This window comes from Tamandua tetradactyla, chromosome 7 (genome assembly GCF_023851605.1).
Source record: "Tamandua tetradactyla isolate mTamTet1 chromosome 7, mTamTet1.pri, whole genome shotgun sequence".
NCBI lineage: Eukaryota > Metazoa > Chordata > Mammalia > Pilosa > Myrmecophagidae > Tamandua > Tamandua tetradactyla.
In genome coordinates, this window is record NC_135333.1 from 129,869,038 (window position 1) to 129,886,058 (window position 17,021).

Below are 17,021 nucleotides of genomic sequence, written 5' to 3' on the forward strand. Positions count from 1 at the left end.
AATTACGAGGGAAAGAATGAAATCTTCCAGAGACCTTTAAGTACTTTTTAATTATATCTATATAATACATTTATTGATTATAAACCATGCCTTTAATGTATATTTGTTAATTAAATGCCATTAGTAATTGAGATTTCTCCAGAAACATTCTCAGTTAGTGAAAATGTGTATTATATAGGCAGATTTTTATGTCTTTAGTTTCCAGAGATAATTTTTTACCAAAAATTATTTCTTAGGATTATGTTTAGGATTCTCTTATGCAATTTTATCTCCCATTGCCTTAAATTTTTAACATTGGTAACATTTTCTGATCTCTATGTCAATGTTGTATATAATTAGAATGACATGGTACCTGGTGAGAAATAAAGTGGATTCCCTTTACATGCCTCCTTGAAAAATTAATATTTTAATTCCATTGATTTATGGAAATTATTAATTATAAAATATTGGTAATTATTATCTGAATTTATAAATGAGTGTGCCGGGTTAATAGATTAAAAGGATTATTAAGTTGCATATTTAATACAATAAATTTCACTTGAAAATAATTCCCTTTTGTACTATTTTTATATGAAAGAATACATTGGAAATTGGAGAACCAAAGGAGATATAGTAATTTTGCTCATAAATCTGTTTTCCAGCCTTCATTTACTACATACATTGTCATCTGTTAGTTCTTTTTTTTATTTCATAATTAATTTCAGAATTCAGCATTTTTATCTAATTTAACATTTTCATATTTTTAAAGGTCCCCAGGTGCATCCAATTTTTCAACTTTACCAAAGATCTCTCCTTCATCTCTATCAAATAATTATAACAACATCAACAACAGAAAGTAAGCACTGTATCTTAAAAACTCTTTGTTTAATTGATCAGCCTATTGTGGTTGCAAAAAACATCTATTGTACCTAAAATTTAGAATAAAAGTCTTAATGGATTAAAATTGGGTTCTTTTAAATTTCTGCTCAGTTCTTTCATGAATAATTTCACAACCGAAGAAGGCAGTTATTAACTCCTTACTTTACTGAAAAAGTAATAAAACGCTTTCAGAACAGTTTTATAGAAAGAATAAACTCAGATGTCATTTTAGAATTAAACATGCAGTCACCTATAATAAAACTGTACATCAGTCATTTTCAACTGGAAAGCATATACAAAAACAGTCACTTTCAAAAAAGAAGCTCAGAGAAACACTTCCACTGTCCCATCAAGAATAACTTTCAGAATCTTAATTTTTCAGAGTTATGTAAAAGTGTGTGCTCCAATTCTATTTTTTTAAAAAAACTTGTAAATCAGTTGGGCTTTACTATAATATCTGACTATGGAGATTGGTATGATTTTTATTTTATTGAGACAGATAAGGAAGCTTTCATTATTTTTTATTAGCCCAATCTAATTATGGAAAGAACTTTGTTCCAAAGATGATTATCCTCTTTTTATTTCTTAGATTTGTACCCTGTGGTTCATGTGTTAGGTTAACAGTATTTATGGAGTCAAATATTTTCACTGCTTCTCCAGTTCATAAATGGCATCTGATTATCCCAGACAGTAAATAGAAAAAGGTTAAAGCTATTTGTGAAATAATCTTTAATACCACAATTTAATTTATAGTTTATTTTTTTGCTTAAAATTCATATCTTCAGGGGAATGTGATTGATCCTAATGTATAGCTGGATGTATAAATATAAAAATTATTTGGGAAAGGGAAAATGAGCATTAGTCCTGCTAAATATCACAGCCTAGAATTTAAACAGTATAGTATTAACTCAAGTATACACCTGCAGAGCAGTAGAATAAAACAGAGAGCCCCAACAGCCCTTTGTGAATATAAAGAACTTCAGGTGATCAGAAAACATTCTACACTAATAGAGAAATAGGCAAATTGTTTCATAAATGTTGGGAAAGGGAGTTGCTATTGATGATTTCTCTTTAGAACTATAAGTCCAAGATAATTGTGGTATGTAAAAATTAGAAGGCAAATAAATAGGAAAAACACAAAATAAATAAAAGGTAAATATTCTTAGTGTGCACTATCAAGTTCATAAAAATCCCTGAAAAATTTTCTGAGTCAATTAGAGAAATGGGCAAATGACATTGACACAACTAAATAATATGATTAAGAGAATGATAATAAACATTTTAAGTGTTCAAGGTCACTACTAAGTAGAGATATAAATTAAAACAATAAAAAGTGGGCGGGCCACATTGGCTCAGCAGGCAAGGATGCTTGTCTGCCATGCCAGAGGACCTGGGTTCGATTCCCGGTGCCTGCCCATGTAAAAAAAAACAATAAAAAGTTAATCCACTTTACCTCACCTGATCACATTGAGAAAAATGTTCTCTATCCTTGTAAGGATTCTATGGTTGGAGTATTAATACTTTTCTAGAGAAGAGTTTAGCAGGATGTATCAAGAGTTTTTAAAAGTTGTAGATCATTAATTTAGCAATTCATAAAAAGATATGTGTACCATAGTATAATAGCCATTACATTGTGTATAATCATGAAATAGTGTAGACACTATGAATATCCAAATATCAATCATGTATTTTATTTAAAAGTGTATAACATAGGCAAAAAAAAAAACAAGCATAAGGGCATATCCCCCTGCAATTCAATTTGTATTTTGTATGATATCTTTAAATTCATCAAACGTAATTTTTTATAGGAGATGGAATATCATTTCTGTTTCTGCCAGTTGCACAGGGTTTCCACATTTACTAAAGAAGAATTTAGATCCAGGTATATATCTATGTATAGTCATTCTTTGGAGAGGATTGTAAATTTAGATATAGCCTGTATTTCAGCCAGAGTCTCCATATTAGTATATGTGGTCTTGTGTGTTTGTTTTTGTCTTATTCCCCTCTCAGAATAAAACTATGACAGTACCTCAAAATTCTTACTACAGAAAATATAAAAATGAAATTGGAGTCTTAAGTTTAGGACCTGATTAATGATTGTACTCCTATAACTAGATTATATTTTTAGCTATTTGTATTTATATTTGTCTAATTTAGGTACAAAATAGTTCTTTCATATTAGGGATTTTATTAGCAGATAGCTACTGAGTAATCAGAATAAACCACATGCTATGATTATTAAATGAACAGTTTTTTTCTTTTAAAAAACTTGAGTTAAAATATTATCTTAATTATTGAAACAATATTTTGTGAAGTATTTATTAAATTTCCATTCCACTTGTAGAAATTTAAGTAGCAGTTTAAGATTTCAGATGAAAATAAGCATGGTTAATGACAAATCTTATATGGAATTATTCCATGTACATTTAATAAAGTTTTTATTAAAGACTAATATTATGAAGAATCATTTGCCAGAATACTGTTTCTTTACCTTCTTATCTATATGACCAGTATTTGTTCTAGTGTGTTAAATGCCTCAATTAAAATTTATGTACATTTTTAAGTAAATAATGTACCAGATTGGTAATAGTTCTATCGCCTGGAGTTTTCTGCCCTTCCATATCTGCTTTGATATATTATTAACACTGCCTTTTAAAGAAATAGTTTTAATTCATTTGTTCTCCATACTTCTGATCACTCCATGTTAGAGCATGTATCTATTTTTCTGTTAATTCACTTAAATTGCCTTCATTTGAAATGGAAACGACTGCCTGTATGAGATTAAGCCATGTTATAGTAACTGTGGATTTTGAAGACTGCCAGAGCTAGTTTTTGCTATATCTTATCTATCCATCTGGTGCTTGACAAGTTAACTGCAAGTATCATTTCATTAACTGTAGAGTTAGCATATTTATAATTATGAGGATTAAATTATATATCATATTTATGTCAAATGTCAGCAATAATTGTAAAGTCAATCTATATAATTGATCATAATACTTGAAATTTTTATAGAAGCAGTTTGACTTTACAAAATAATAATTGTTGGGTGGGCCACAGTAGCTCAGCAGGCAGAGTACTTGCCTGCCTTGCCAGAGACCTGGGTTCGATTTCTGATGCCTGCCCATACAAAAAAATGATAATAATTGTTGAATTTTTTAGATGTATCTTTTTATTGAAGGTGATAGTTTCATAATACAGAATTAATCTAGTATAGTATTAAAATTCCCATTAATTTTACTTGTACATTCATTTTTTTTCTCAAAGTAGCATCTTTTAAGAAGATAGCTAGCTTAATATCTTTGGGAAAAAAGTTAGCCAGAGATAGTCATGAAAGATAATGGAGGATATCTACAGGGCTTAGGTTTTCATGTACTTTGTTGGAGTGTTTAAGGAACTGTTTTGGTATTTTACATGACAGATTTTAATATTTTATTTAGGAAGCACGTGATAGGTGCATTATCAAGACTACTATAATGACCAGTCAAGCTAATATTTTAAATTCATTAATTTTCATTATTATCATTGAGTATATAGACCAACTCAGTCTTTGGACAAGACTTATATTTACATACTTAAGCTAAAATGTAGATGCCCTTCAAAGATTCAGATTTTTTTAAAACACCAAAACTGCTCCTGCAGTTAAGTTTTTTGTTCATTTCTCAGTAAATCAGAATCCCTACCAGCAAATTCCATCATGATACCACAAAGAAAACTAGAGCTTCCAGCAACTATTTGTGTTATGATTAGGGAGAGACATATCTGAACATATGCTTGTGGAATGAGCATGTAAATGTGCTTTTTAAAGTTTTTTTCACATGTTTTTGTGTGACTGTGTGTGTATGTATGTAGAGGCATGAGCATGCATTTGGTCATACTTCCCCCATGTACTCTGGCTGCTTAAGTTTTGCTATCATTTTATAGCTGGAGTATAGATATGTATATTTTCTTTAATGGGTAGAAAATGCAGGCCTTGCATTTTTGTAATATACAGTAGATTTTGCTTTTTAGCACTATTTATAGCAGTGAAAGAAGAATAAGATATTTATTTCCCCTTTATGTTTCCCTGAAGTGAGATTCAATAATCCAGTCATTCAGTGAACATTTACAGAATTGCAAATAGATGCCTTGTACTTTATTAGTTATTAGGAATATAAAATAAAGTATGATTCATAAGTCTAGTGATCTAAAGAAAAACAAAATTTCTTAAATTCTATTTTTGTTTTCTACTTTTTTTTTTGAGTTAAAATAATTTCAAGTCTAGCAGTTCTGAATTTTAAATGATCAAGGTTTCATTTGTTTGAGCCCTGTTATTTTTGTTTAATCCAAAGGTAGATTATGTTTTGAGAGTCTTGGACTTGGCTTTTTGTTTGTAGTGGGAACATTGTTTTTTTAAAAAGCGAAAATATTAATGGGCTAGCATTGTGTTTGTAATTTTTAAGTTGATGTGGTTTTGTGTGTTTTCTATGTTTGGTATGTTATATGTCTGTACGTGTATGTATTTACTAAAGGCTTTGCTAGTATAAGCAGAAGTACAGTTCACTTAAATTGTTGTAATAAAGTGAGAGGATAGAAAACATAATTTAAAGTATTTGGAATAAGCAGTAAAAGCTATTTTAAAAATATAAGGAATAAACTTCAACCGTTTGAAATTGTTAGCATTACTGATTCATCATGTTTATTTGTAACACTGCTTTCTTTTATTTGTATCATTTACTTTTTTAGCTTTTAAGCAGATGACCTTGGTTCTTGTTTAGGTTTGTTCCAATGAATTAAAAAAGGATGACTGAAAGTATGCTCTTGAACTTATCCAAATCATTCATCGTAAAATAATTTATAAAATTTAAGGGTGACTCCATCTTTTTCCATAAAATTATTTTTCCTTAAATATGTATATCTAGAGAGAGATCATTTAATTTATTGATATAGTTTTCTTAATTCTCACTAAAATTACCCTGATTTCTAAGTATTAGAAGAGTGGATACATAGGTTTTAAGGTTAACATTTATTGTTCTAATAGTACAAATTAACCTGAGTTATAGTTATCTAGTTAAATATACTGCATTATTCTAACAAAATAGAAAGAAAAGCCAAGTAATACAGAGATGTACTTATTTTAGAATCATCTGCATTTCTGATCATACCAGGCTTTTTTTTTCCACATTTGAATACTAGAGTTTGCTGATCTGGCATAGAAACTATAAATAGAATCTTCAGTGTATCAGAACAATGATGTCACAGTGGCCTTAGAAATCTTTGCATTTACCTGTAACTAAAGCACACATTTTCCTGTTTCTACTATTCTCACTCTGTTACAGTAGCATGATGCAAAAGAGATATAGATGAGATGAGATGATTTATTGCTGCGGGTGGTGTTTAAAATCTGAATGTTTTAAATTTGATGGAGCAGTGAAGAATGGAGCAAACTGTGAAGCTGCTCCAGTTAATCAAGGGTAGAAAGATACAATGGTGGTTTGTATTGGTTGGTGTGGCATAGAGTTCAGTGATTTTTGTTAACTGGATGAGAAGTATCATAATTAAGGGGTTATACTGGTTGAGGTTCATATCTTTTAAAGTACCTGAATTAGGGCTTTATAAAAAAAAATTCAGTGATTGACCACATCTCATAAATAGGTTAAAGTAGTCTGTTCATATAATAATAATGTAATCATTGACTGCATTATGAAAAATATTTTTTGTTTTCTTGCAGTGTGAAAAACTCAAATTATTGTCTCCCATCATACACTGCTTATAAGAACTATGATTATTCAGAACCTGGAAGAAACAATGAACAACCAGGCCTCTGTGGCCTAAGTAATTTGGGAAATACGTGTTTCATGAACTCAGCTATTCAGGTAGGTATTTTCAAACGAAGTGAAACTAATGTGTTTCATGGCAATCAATAACACAAGAAGAGTAGAGTTTGATTTTTCCTTTGAGAACGTGAATATTTTATGTGTTTTGAAAGTTTCTATTTTCATGAGAGACCCAAGGATATACCTTTTGATTTGTTCATTCTAGTGCTCATAGTTGAATATCATTATCATTTTCCTCAAGTGGCATATGATTAATTACCACACAGTAGAAGACTATCACTGAGTGATTTAGTGTCTAACTAGAAAAGCTAGTTAGAGCTGTCCTTAGTATATTCAGTGGAAATCTATTGCTTTTTTTGGAAATTGGTGGGGATGTTAGAATATTTTATGGTCACCAGTTCTCTAGCTGTAAATAAAGTTGTTTTTAAATCTTTTTTTTTTTCTTAACCCTTAATGGGGAAATTTTGTGAACCTCCTTCTGTACAAAAAATTTTATAAGTCACTTTCTTTTAAAGGTCTCTGGCCTTCCTCTGCCTCTTACTTGTCTCTACATGGATCTTCAGTTTTCCTCCTGCTGTAGTCTTATACAGTTCTTCCAACCTAACTTTAATATCACTGTCACTGTGTATAAAATTAGAAGAATTTTATTCCCCTTTACAAATAGAATTATGTATTTAAAAACCCCAAAATAATGGTGTAATTTTTAATACTTGAATTTTAAGTATTAAATTACTTAATTTTTTAGTTATATACCCTTAATTTTTAGTTTTAAATCTTCAGGTTTTTGTCCTCTGTTCATATTTTAATATTGAATATCCTCTGCCCAGGGGACAGCCTCTAAAAATATTAAGTGTAGAAAATTGCATCAGTTTGCGTTGGTAAGGACATTATTGTGAATCTTACAGGTATCTGAGAAAAATATAGGAGGACTCTTCACCATCCAAAATTCTAATTGAATCCTTTTGTACACTGCCTTCATTCCAGTTAAATTAATAATTTTTAATTAGCATTCTTGGAAAGTTAGAATTTAACTGTTATAACTCTTTTGGCCATGAGTTGGCAATCTTGCAGAAATGAAGATTGGGGCAAAGTTAATTTCTCATTTCTTGGTTTAGAGTTGAGTTACTCAGGAAATAGGCTATCCTGCTCGGACATATACTGTTTAGGTTTATAAACTCTTCTTTTAAATCATTGAATGAATAATTATTGTTCAGACTTTAATGTGAATTATTTTATTCAAGATTCTTTTTCTGCAATCCTGGCACTAGTTAAACATGGGGTAATTTAAATTTTTATCTTATTTTTCTGAAATGGGAGAAAAAGAACTCATCTGAGAACAAGCCAAAATATATTATTTTCCTTATAGCCTTTTACATAAAGTTACATGAGTGCTGAGCTTTCAGAGATAGGGACAAGGGCAAATAAGTTGTATTTTTGTTTTGATATCTGTTGGATTACCCTGTCTGCTTACTGAAAATCATCTTTCCTACCATCTCTGGAAAATGTTTAATGTAAATGTTATTTACCCCAGTACCAGAAAATCCTATTCTCAGATCATTGAGTCATACTAATTTATATAACTCCATTTGCCACTGCCAAAATTACTGTGGCTCTAGAAGTTTGATGTAGCTTAAATTTTATAAAGTATTCTAATATAGAAAACCAATCTTGGTATTTTTCATAAGGATTAAGAAAATATTTAACAGCCTAGATATTTGTCTTTCAAAAGAGAATAAGAGTTAGTGTTCATGCAAATAATTCATGGGAGGCTCTGCCTGACATTCATACTTATCCCTTCTAAAGCAACATTACATTCTAGTTTCCTGTGCTTTTGACATATAGTTTAGAGTTTTGTCTCCATTTGGTTGCTACAGTTTCTCAAAAATGGTTATTAAAATTAAGTCTTCTCATTAGCCATGTTGAGCTAGATTTGGCATTTTGTTTAGCTTTCTTTTATATTATGTTTAAGATGTGAGAAATTTAATTTTAATTTGTTTTTGCTTCTTTTGAAAACTCTTTCATCACAAATAGATCTAACTTTGCCCAACTTTCTTTTATATGTATCACATTCAAATGTTCCGTTTCAACTGAGACATAGCTATAAGGATGATGGTTTGTTACTTTATGGTAAGAATCATAAAGTAGAGAAATTTTTAAATGAAAATTTTGGCAAATAAGTATTTTAAGCAGTGGATAATATTTCATGTCTGCATCTTAACTTGATTGGAAACTATATTTTTCCTTAACTAAAATTCTAGAAACAAGCTGCTGCTTTTAATATTTTAGCTTTTAATCCAAATCCAGATTTAAATAACCTAGGCCTTAGGGTTTTTTTCTTAAATCTTTTTTTATTTTGAATTGATTTCAACAATAGCTTCAAGCTAGAAATTCTTTCTAGGAGGGAATACAAAATGGTTGGCAATAGCCTTTATTCCTCCCATTTCACACTCTCTCATGTAAATTCATAAATCCACAGATGAAAAGGGTAACAAATAATAGAGATTGTTAAAAATTGTGTTTTTTTCAAATATTGTTTCTCCAATGCTTCTTTCAATCTTCATTTTAACTACTGTGAAATCAAAAACAATTCCAGGAACTAGAAAATATTGAAGATTAAAATTTCTCATATTTGCTTTTTAATTTTAATGTAACCTCTCACATTAATTCAGCAATTCTAAAAAGTATGAGTGAATTTTTTATTATATCTGGCAGCATAATTATTAATATATGTAATAAAGTAAATGTTAGTGTGAAGAGCATACCTGTTTTTTCCAGTATGAGAATGAGTTATATTTAGCCCCTTGGAGATATTAAAATCTTTTGATTGTTCATGATTTCAAACTAAGCAGCACCAACTTGAGTGTGTTTTATTATTATTATTATTCAATTTAATTTTATTGGTATGCAAGATTTTCTTTGTAGCGTGAATGAATTTCAGTTTTTCTGATGAGTACTGATTGCCATATAGTTCTAATTTATTTATTGAATGACAAACATATAAGATACTTTTGAACATAGATCCTACCTTATGAAATTTATACTCTAGATACCATGATTTCTGAGTTGTTTGCTTTTTAGCATTAAACTTTTTTTTTTTTTATTATGAAGGGTTTTCATTATAACCCCAGTATTTAAACCAATTGAGTTGGATGAAGTGCCCAGAGTCCCATCTGCTTTCCTTTACTTTCCCTAATGGTCTCAGAAGCATTCTTATAGAAAACCACGTCTCTCAGGAATAATTTAAAATCCAAAGGCTGGTAAAAAGGAAAACACTTAAAAAAAAACTGACAATATAGGATAAGAGCACAATCTGTGAAGGTAACACTACTGGGCTGAAATCTTGGCTTTCAGGCTTAATAGCTGTGTTACTATAGACAAATTTTCTTCAGAACTCATTCTTCTTGTCAGCTGGGGAGAATAGTAGTACCTGTGTCTTAGAGGTTTTGTGGGGATTAATTGAGATAATGAACATAAAGTTTTAGGATAATGACTGGCATATCATAAATACTGAATGAGATTGATATTATTTTGTCTTTTTTGAATTCATAGATTTAAGCAGAGTGACTCTGGACAGATTCTGCCATCTATGTCTCTTTTCCTATAAGTCTTCTTCCACTTTGGCTGGAATTAGTGGATAAAGAAAAAAGAATGCTTTTACTTCTTTTCTTACTTAACATTGTGATAATAATACTTATCATCTTTTCCATTTCTAAGATAATGAACATAAAGCTTTAGATAATGACTAGCTTATAAATACTGAATTAGATTGATATTATTTTATCTTTTTTTAATTCATAGATTTAAGCAGAATGACTGGACAGATTCTACCATCTATATCTTTTCCTATGAGTCTTCTTCCACTTTGGCTGGAATTAGTGGATAAAGAAAAAAGAATGCTTTTAATTCTTTTCTTACTTAACATTGTGATAATAATATTTATCATCTTTTCCATTTCTAAGCTGTGCTAGGTTAGTTTACTTTTTCTTAAGCAAACTGTTAAGTCAAAAGATGTAATAATGTAGAACTCCTTATGGATTTCCAGTCTGCAGGGCACTCTGAAACTCAAAATAAGAATTTTGAGTTCTAGTTATCCCTAGCCTCAGCCTTCTTAGTAGTTTAGATCACAGGCGTATACTACCATGTCCTTGTGGTACCAATAGTTCTCCAGTGCCCTAAATCTATTACTCCATCTAAAGGGTAGCCAGTTTTTTTAATTTCCATTATTGAAGGTAATTTTAATTAGCATTAGTTGAGTAGATTCAGGAGCACTCCAACCCTTGTCTTTTTCATTGTCAAGGCCTAGGAGGCTCATGATTGGCTTCCTGGAAGAAGCATCTCTTCAGATGGATTTGAAGCAGGGGAATGCCGTGGTCTTTTCCACTGGAAGGCAGCATGGCGTAAGATGGTTGTTTTCAAACTCTTTACTTGGATATAATAGGGTTCCTTTAATAGCTTCTAGGAAGTCATTGGAAAAAGTTATTGTAATCAAGAACCTGTTTGTTATTCCTGTCATACAATGTAAAATGAGTTGGGATTCTAAGCATTTTTTTATAGAAACATTTATTTCTTATTTTTACTACAATTTTATTAAGATATATATTCACATACCATATAATCATTCAAATTGTACAATCAATCAGTGGTTCACAGTCCAAACATTCTTAAAGGTAACTTTTTTCTGTGTTTTCTTAAGATTAGAAAAAAAATTGTTCTGTAAATTGGACAGAAGAATGTTAAATAGTTTGAAGTCTGTTTTTTTTTTAAGACAGACAATTTAAGGGAATGAGTATTATCTCACAGAAATAACATTAAAACAAACTGAATCCTCATTACATTTTAAGTCACTACTGACTTTTTCTTTGTTAAATTACTTCATAGCTTTGCATATGTTTATGTAACATATTTTTGTAGTCACACACCTTGAGACCTGTTTGCATTTATTGAACACAAATGCTCAGCAGCCCAGTTTGACATAAAACTTTCTAATTGTATTCAAATTAACCAAGTTTGTAGAGTAAAATCTTCCTTAAAAAGGAAAAACAAAAAGTGAAACCTAAGCCCTGAGACATGACCAAAAAAAAAAAAGTCTATAACCTGAAGAAAATGACTTACTTGTTCTGATAAACTAAGGATATGTATGACAAAGAAATTCAGTCTGTTTCTTTCCTGGATAGGTTTTTAGTCTAAGCTAGGAATTTAAATTCAAATTATTTGAGTTCTTTCCAAATTATGTGCCAAAAATTACATACTAAATTATCATCATAAATAAGGGCAGTGCAGTGGTGGCTCAGTGGCTGAATTCTCACCTGCCATGCTGGAGACCCAGGTTCAATTCCTGGAGCCTGCCCATGCCAACAAACAAACAAGTATATATATATATTTAATAATCTGTCAAATGGCAGTGCAAGAGAGGATGGGAAAAGAGAACCTGCATTCTCATGTGGATTTTAGGAAAGGGTATATATTGTAAGAATTTCAGTTCACATGACTAGAAGACTGTATCTCTAAAAGAATACTTTGTATCTATGTAACTTGGTTAATAGTGACTTCATGTAATGAAAACATGCCTTTCTTAACCCTGGATACTTGGGGGGTGGGGGAGGTGGAGGGGATCTTATTTGTCTGCTTTTTAGATTCTTTCTGAATTAATACAAAACTTTTTATAGGGTTAATGCTTCTACTTCTGAATATGGCTTTTAAATGTTTTGTCTGTCCCTAATTCTATAATTGGAATATGACATGAGTATAGGTCACCAGGAAATAAAGGAAATAGAAGGGTTATTTGAAGGAGGTGTAAATAATTACTTCTTGATTCAAAAATACAGAATGGTTTTAAGTTACTGTGACTATAAAAAGTCAGAACGAATTTAATAATATCTTCATTAGGTAAGATTACTTATAATGATGTCTTATAACACAGTTATTAATATGATTAGACTGACGAACCTTGTGTTGATTTTAATAATCATTCCAAGGATTTTTATTTGTAATTGAAAGGAAAACAAAAGAATTGTCTGTCAGTAGTCTCTAAAGAGAAACTGGTCCATTCCTCCCAAAAAGGCAAAACTGGTTCCAAATTTACTTCTATTACCTGAGATCGAACAGCTCATTTTCTTGATATCAAAAATATTTTCTGAGATACATTTTTGTCCTTTATCAAATGATTACTAATATCATTAAATACTTTTTATGATTGGGAAACCCTAAAGTGTTTCAGGCTTATAGTCTACATTATAAACTGACATTGTTGAGTAGTGTTGCTGGCAGATACAGGAGTTTGGACTGCTTCAACCTTGAAAAGAGGAGACTCATGCTAAATTCCTTTTAGGGACTTGTTTTGTTTTTTCCAATTCTTTTAAATGCATACATTTAAATTCTGCCTAATTGAGGCAATGCTGTGTTTAACTGTTTAAAGGCCATCATCTATTGAGTTTTTCTTTGTAAATGTCTCTGATCTTAAGACCATTTTTCTATTTCACTTTCTAAGTAGAAATTGTGATGATTTTTGTTGTACATGATCAACTTTGTTATTGTAGTTGTCACTTTGTTGATAATGGATGTTCAGTTCAATATTCTTTTGCTACAGTGTATGGAAACTAATTGCTAAATATTACCAATCTCTCCTTTACAATGATTTTTAAATTATACCACACTGGGCAAGGAAAGGATCAATATGTTGATTACTGAAAACTGTTGTTCAGTTAATATTTAAATTAATTACTAGTTTCCATATAAACCTGTATTAAAATATAAATGGTCCAGTGATGAATCTGTAACATAATAAGAGCATCCTTCATTGCCTAATGCAGATTGTTTCATATAAACCTATATTAAAATATAAACTGCCCTGTAAGGAATCTGTATCTTATAATAACAGTATCCTTCATTGCTTAGTGCTGTTTGTTTTTCTTATCATTGACACTTCTTTTCCTCTGCACAGAGGCTAGGTTGACATTCCTATGAATTAGGTATCATATGTCACTGATAAGGAAATTGAGATAAGGAAAGTTTGAGTGATTCACTACTCACTAAAACAGCTAATAAATGAGTTAAAACTGGATGTTTATTCAGAAAACCCTAAGATAATTTATTCCTTCAAATTATGCTAATTAACTTGTAAGAAATGCTTTAAAAAAATTGTTTATTCCAAATGTATGGTCTCCACAATACAAGATGCCCCATAAGCTAGCATTACTGTTGTACCCTTCAAAACAGTTTCCCTCAGAGGTTGTACATACACTTATGCATTTAATAGTAAGAGTGTTCAAAATATTCCAAGAACTTCTTTTAGAATTATTTTTATTCTTCTGAATATCATTCGTGGATATTTTTCCTCCTTGATGAATAAGTTGATTTTCAAAGACCAGAAGTTACTCAGAACATTACCTTCATAATTTTGTAGGTGATCAAGCTGGGCAATTTATTTTTTGAATAAGATATGCTTATGAAGTCATTCATTCATTTACTCAGTAGATATTTGTTGAAAACTTATTAAATGCCTCTCATTATAATAGCCATTATCTAAAAGTTTGTTTCCGTGGAACTTACAATCTAGTAGGGGAGTTAGACATTAAATAAATCATGTGTTGTGAAAAGTATCATGAAAAGAAAAAGTGGGGTACTATGAATAAATAAAAGGAGTGTAGAGAGCACCTAATTTATACTGTATTTCAGGGAATCTCTCTCTCCAGAAGTAACATTTGAGGTATGACCAAAAAGTAGGTATGACTTAGATAGATGAGAATTGAAGGATGGAAAAACATGTACAATGCCCCTAAGACAGGAAAGTTTGAGGAATTAAAAAGGTTAGTAAACTGTGTAAAAACTTCTGGAGGAGAGTGGTACAAAATGAATTTGAAGAAATAGGCAAAAGCCAGATCACATGAGAAGTTATGTATTACAAAGACAATGAAGGTTTCAGGCTGCTACCATCATCTCATTTGATTATTGCAGATATCTCTGGCTGATCTGCTTCTGTCCTTTACCCCTCAAGAGAACAGCCAGAGCATTCCTTTTCAAACCTAAGCCATTTGAAAAAGCCATTTGGTTTTTTCACTCAACCAAATCAAAGACCTTAAATTATACATCCTTATATGATCCCCTCCTATCTATCCTACTACTTTCCCTTATGCACACTTCACTCCAGCCTTACTGGCCTCCTTGCACATATAAAGAATGTTCCTCCCTCAGTGCCCCTGTATTTACAGTTTCCTGTGCCTAGAATGTTCTTCCTCCCACTAATTGAATGCTTGTTCTCACATTTTCTTTAGGATCCTATTATCAGTTAGGTCCTTTCCCAATCATCCTGTATAAAATAGCAAGCACCCTTCCCACATTCCATACAGCACTTGTGACCAAATGACACGCCCTGTATTTATTTGGAATTTTTGTTTGTCTTCCCCTACTTCCAACACAAACACAGATAATGCACACACACATACACAAATATAAGCTACATGAGGGCAGGGACTTTCTTTTAGTCGCTACAGTATTCCCATTACCTAGAACAGTGCCTGTCATGTACAAGGCACTCAAATTAATGAAAGATAAAGTAGTCATTAGCCAAGAATGAAAGGGTAAAATTGCTTGGTAGTATTGAAATCCAGTTTGAGGTTGAGGATCATCAGTTTAGCATAGTATAAATTTGTTCGGTTGAGATTTTCTCCAGCAGTATTTAGCAACATGGTGCATTAAATTTGACTTGGTTCATCTAGGGTTGGAGAAAGAAAGGGGCCAAGGAGTTAAGAGCAACTAAACTCATTTTACTTTTTGTTTGTTTTTATTGGGCTAATTTATTACCTAATTCATTGAACAAATATCCATTGACTCTCTACAGTATGCCAAGCATTGTTCTAGACACTGGTGATACAGAGTTAAAAATGACAGTCGTTTTTAACTCTGTGTCACTAGTATCTAGAGCAGTATCCTCTAGAAGTTTATAGTCTGGTGAGTAAGATAGACATAAAAGTATCTGAAAGATGTAATATGATATAATAGAGAACATGATCACCCAGAGATTTTGTGAAAGCATAAAGAAGAGAGGCATTGGGTTCACCAAAGAGGTAACATTTAAATTGGGTCTTGATTTTATTTGGTAGAATATCTTACTATCCATTATGACATATTTTGTTTATTTGGTTATAAAATAGCAGAGAATTACCAATTACAAACCACAGTGTATAGCTCTTGCTCCTTCCTGCATTTTTCCACCACAGTAGGTAACTATTTTGCCACAGCCAAATATGTTGGTACAGTCAATAAAGACATATTATCGGCACCTCCTGTGTGCCAAATATTAGTGCTTTTTCACATGTGTGCCAGCTCTAAAAAAAGGAATACCTAAGATATTTTGAGCAATATCAACATCAGCAGAATGTAATAGGTTCCTAACATAATGACATCAAAGACAATAAAGGGTTTATTAGAAATATTTTTTTGCTATATAATTCTTTCTCGTGTGTGTAATAAAATCTATCTCTAGCCTTCATTTAGAGAGATTTTTGGTTTGAATATAAACCGAATCATTGGCACACTGATACACACACACACACACACACACATTCCCTGTAGATTTTACAGATTACATATGTAATTGAGGAATTATGAATAATTCTTCATTAATTGCCTAGGGCTTTTCTAAGTATTACATATTTTACCAGGAGAAGACTGGTAAAATAAAAAATAAAACAAAACATTTTTAGACAGAAAAGTTATAAATTGTTTTATAAGGAAATCCTGAAAAGGAGGATATACTTTAAGATTCCTCTTAAATTTACCATGGTCTCGTTGAGTACCATACCAAAAATGTATTTTCATCATGATTATACCAACACCTAAAAGCTCTTCACGTTCCCTAATATTTGTTCCATTACTCATCCATCTCCACTTTTAACTTCACCTCTTTACTGTTTTCTTTCCTTTCAACATATACACATGGTCAAGCCTTTTTTAAAAAGGGTAGGAATGGAGAGACGCAAACCCTTGACCTTGGGAAAGATGGTCTGTACTTTCTTCCTACTTTCTCACCTCCCATTTAGTAGTGCTCATCTCAGCTGCATAGGTGGTGGTTAAAAGCATGGATTCTGGAACCAAACTATGTGGATTCATGTCCTGGTTCTGCCACTTATAAGTTATGTGACCTTAGATAAGGAATTTCTTAGTTTCTACATCAGTAAATTGAAAGTGAAGTAGTTAAGAGGTGCTTGGCACATAGTTAACAAAGTGTAAGTAAGTATCAACTGCTCTTATCACTCTGACCACCGTGCCACCCCATAGAAATTGCTTTCCCTAAGGTTACTTTTGACCTTCAATTTCCTAGGTTCTTTGTGTCCCCTTTACCTTTGAGAA

At 31.3% G+C, this 17,021-nt stretch overlaps 1 protein-coding gene and 1 long non-coding RNA gene across 16 annotated transcripts in view; one reads left to right on the forward strand and one right to left on the reverse strand.

The window, feature by feature from the left end:
* Positions 1–17,021, forward strand: part of USP15 (ubiquitin specific peptidase 15) — a 146,100-nt gene that overhangs the window by 95,726 nt on the left and 33,353 nt on the right. For 5 of the 14 annotated variants that reach the window (XR_013155761.1, XM_077111262.1, XM_077111259.1 and 2 more), the window contains 2 exons: positions 749–835; positions 6,569–6,713. Coding sequence is in view for 8 of the 14 variants with exons in the window: in XM_077111262.1 (XP_076967377.1) it covers positions 749–835; positions 6,569–6,713 (232 nt within the window). In the remaining 6 variants the exon portion in view is untranslated. Of the gene's footprint in view, positions 1–748; positions 836–5,952; positions 6,331–6,568; positions 6,714–10,969; positions 11,072–17,021 lie in introns of those variants that run through there. The other 9 variants (XM_077111268.1, XM_077111267.1, XR_013155762.1 and 6 more) reach the window with 8 other exon arrangements.
* The window catches only part of LOC143642632 (uncharacterized), a 180,174-nt gene that overhangs the window by 22,633 nt on the left and 140,520 nt on the right, over positions 1–17,021 (reverse strand). The window lies entirely within an intron of this gene.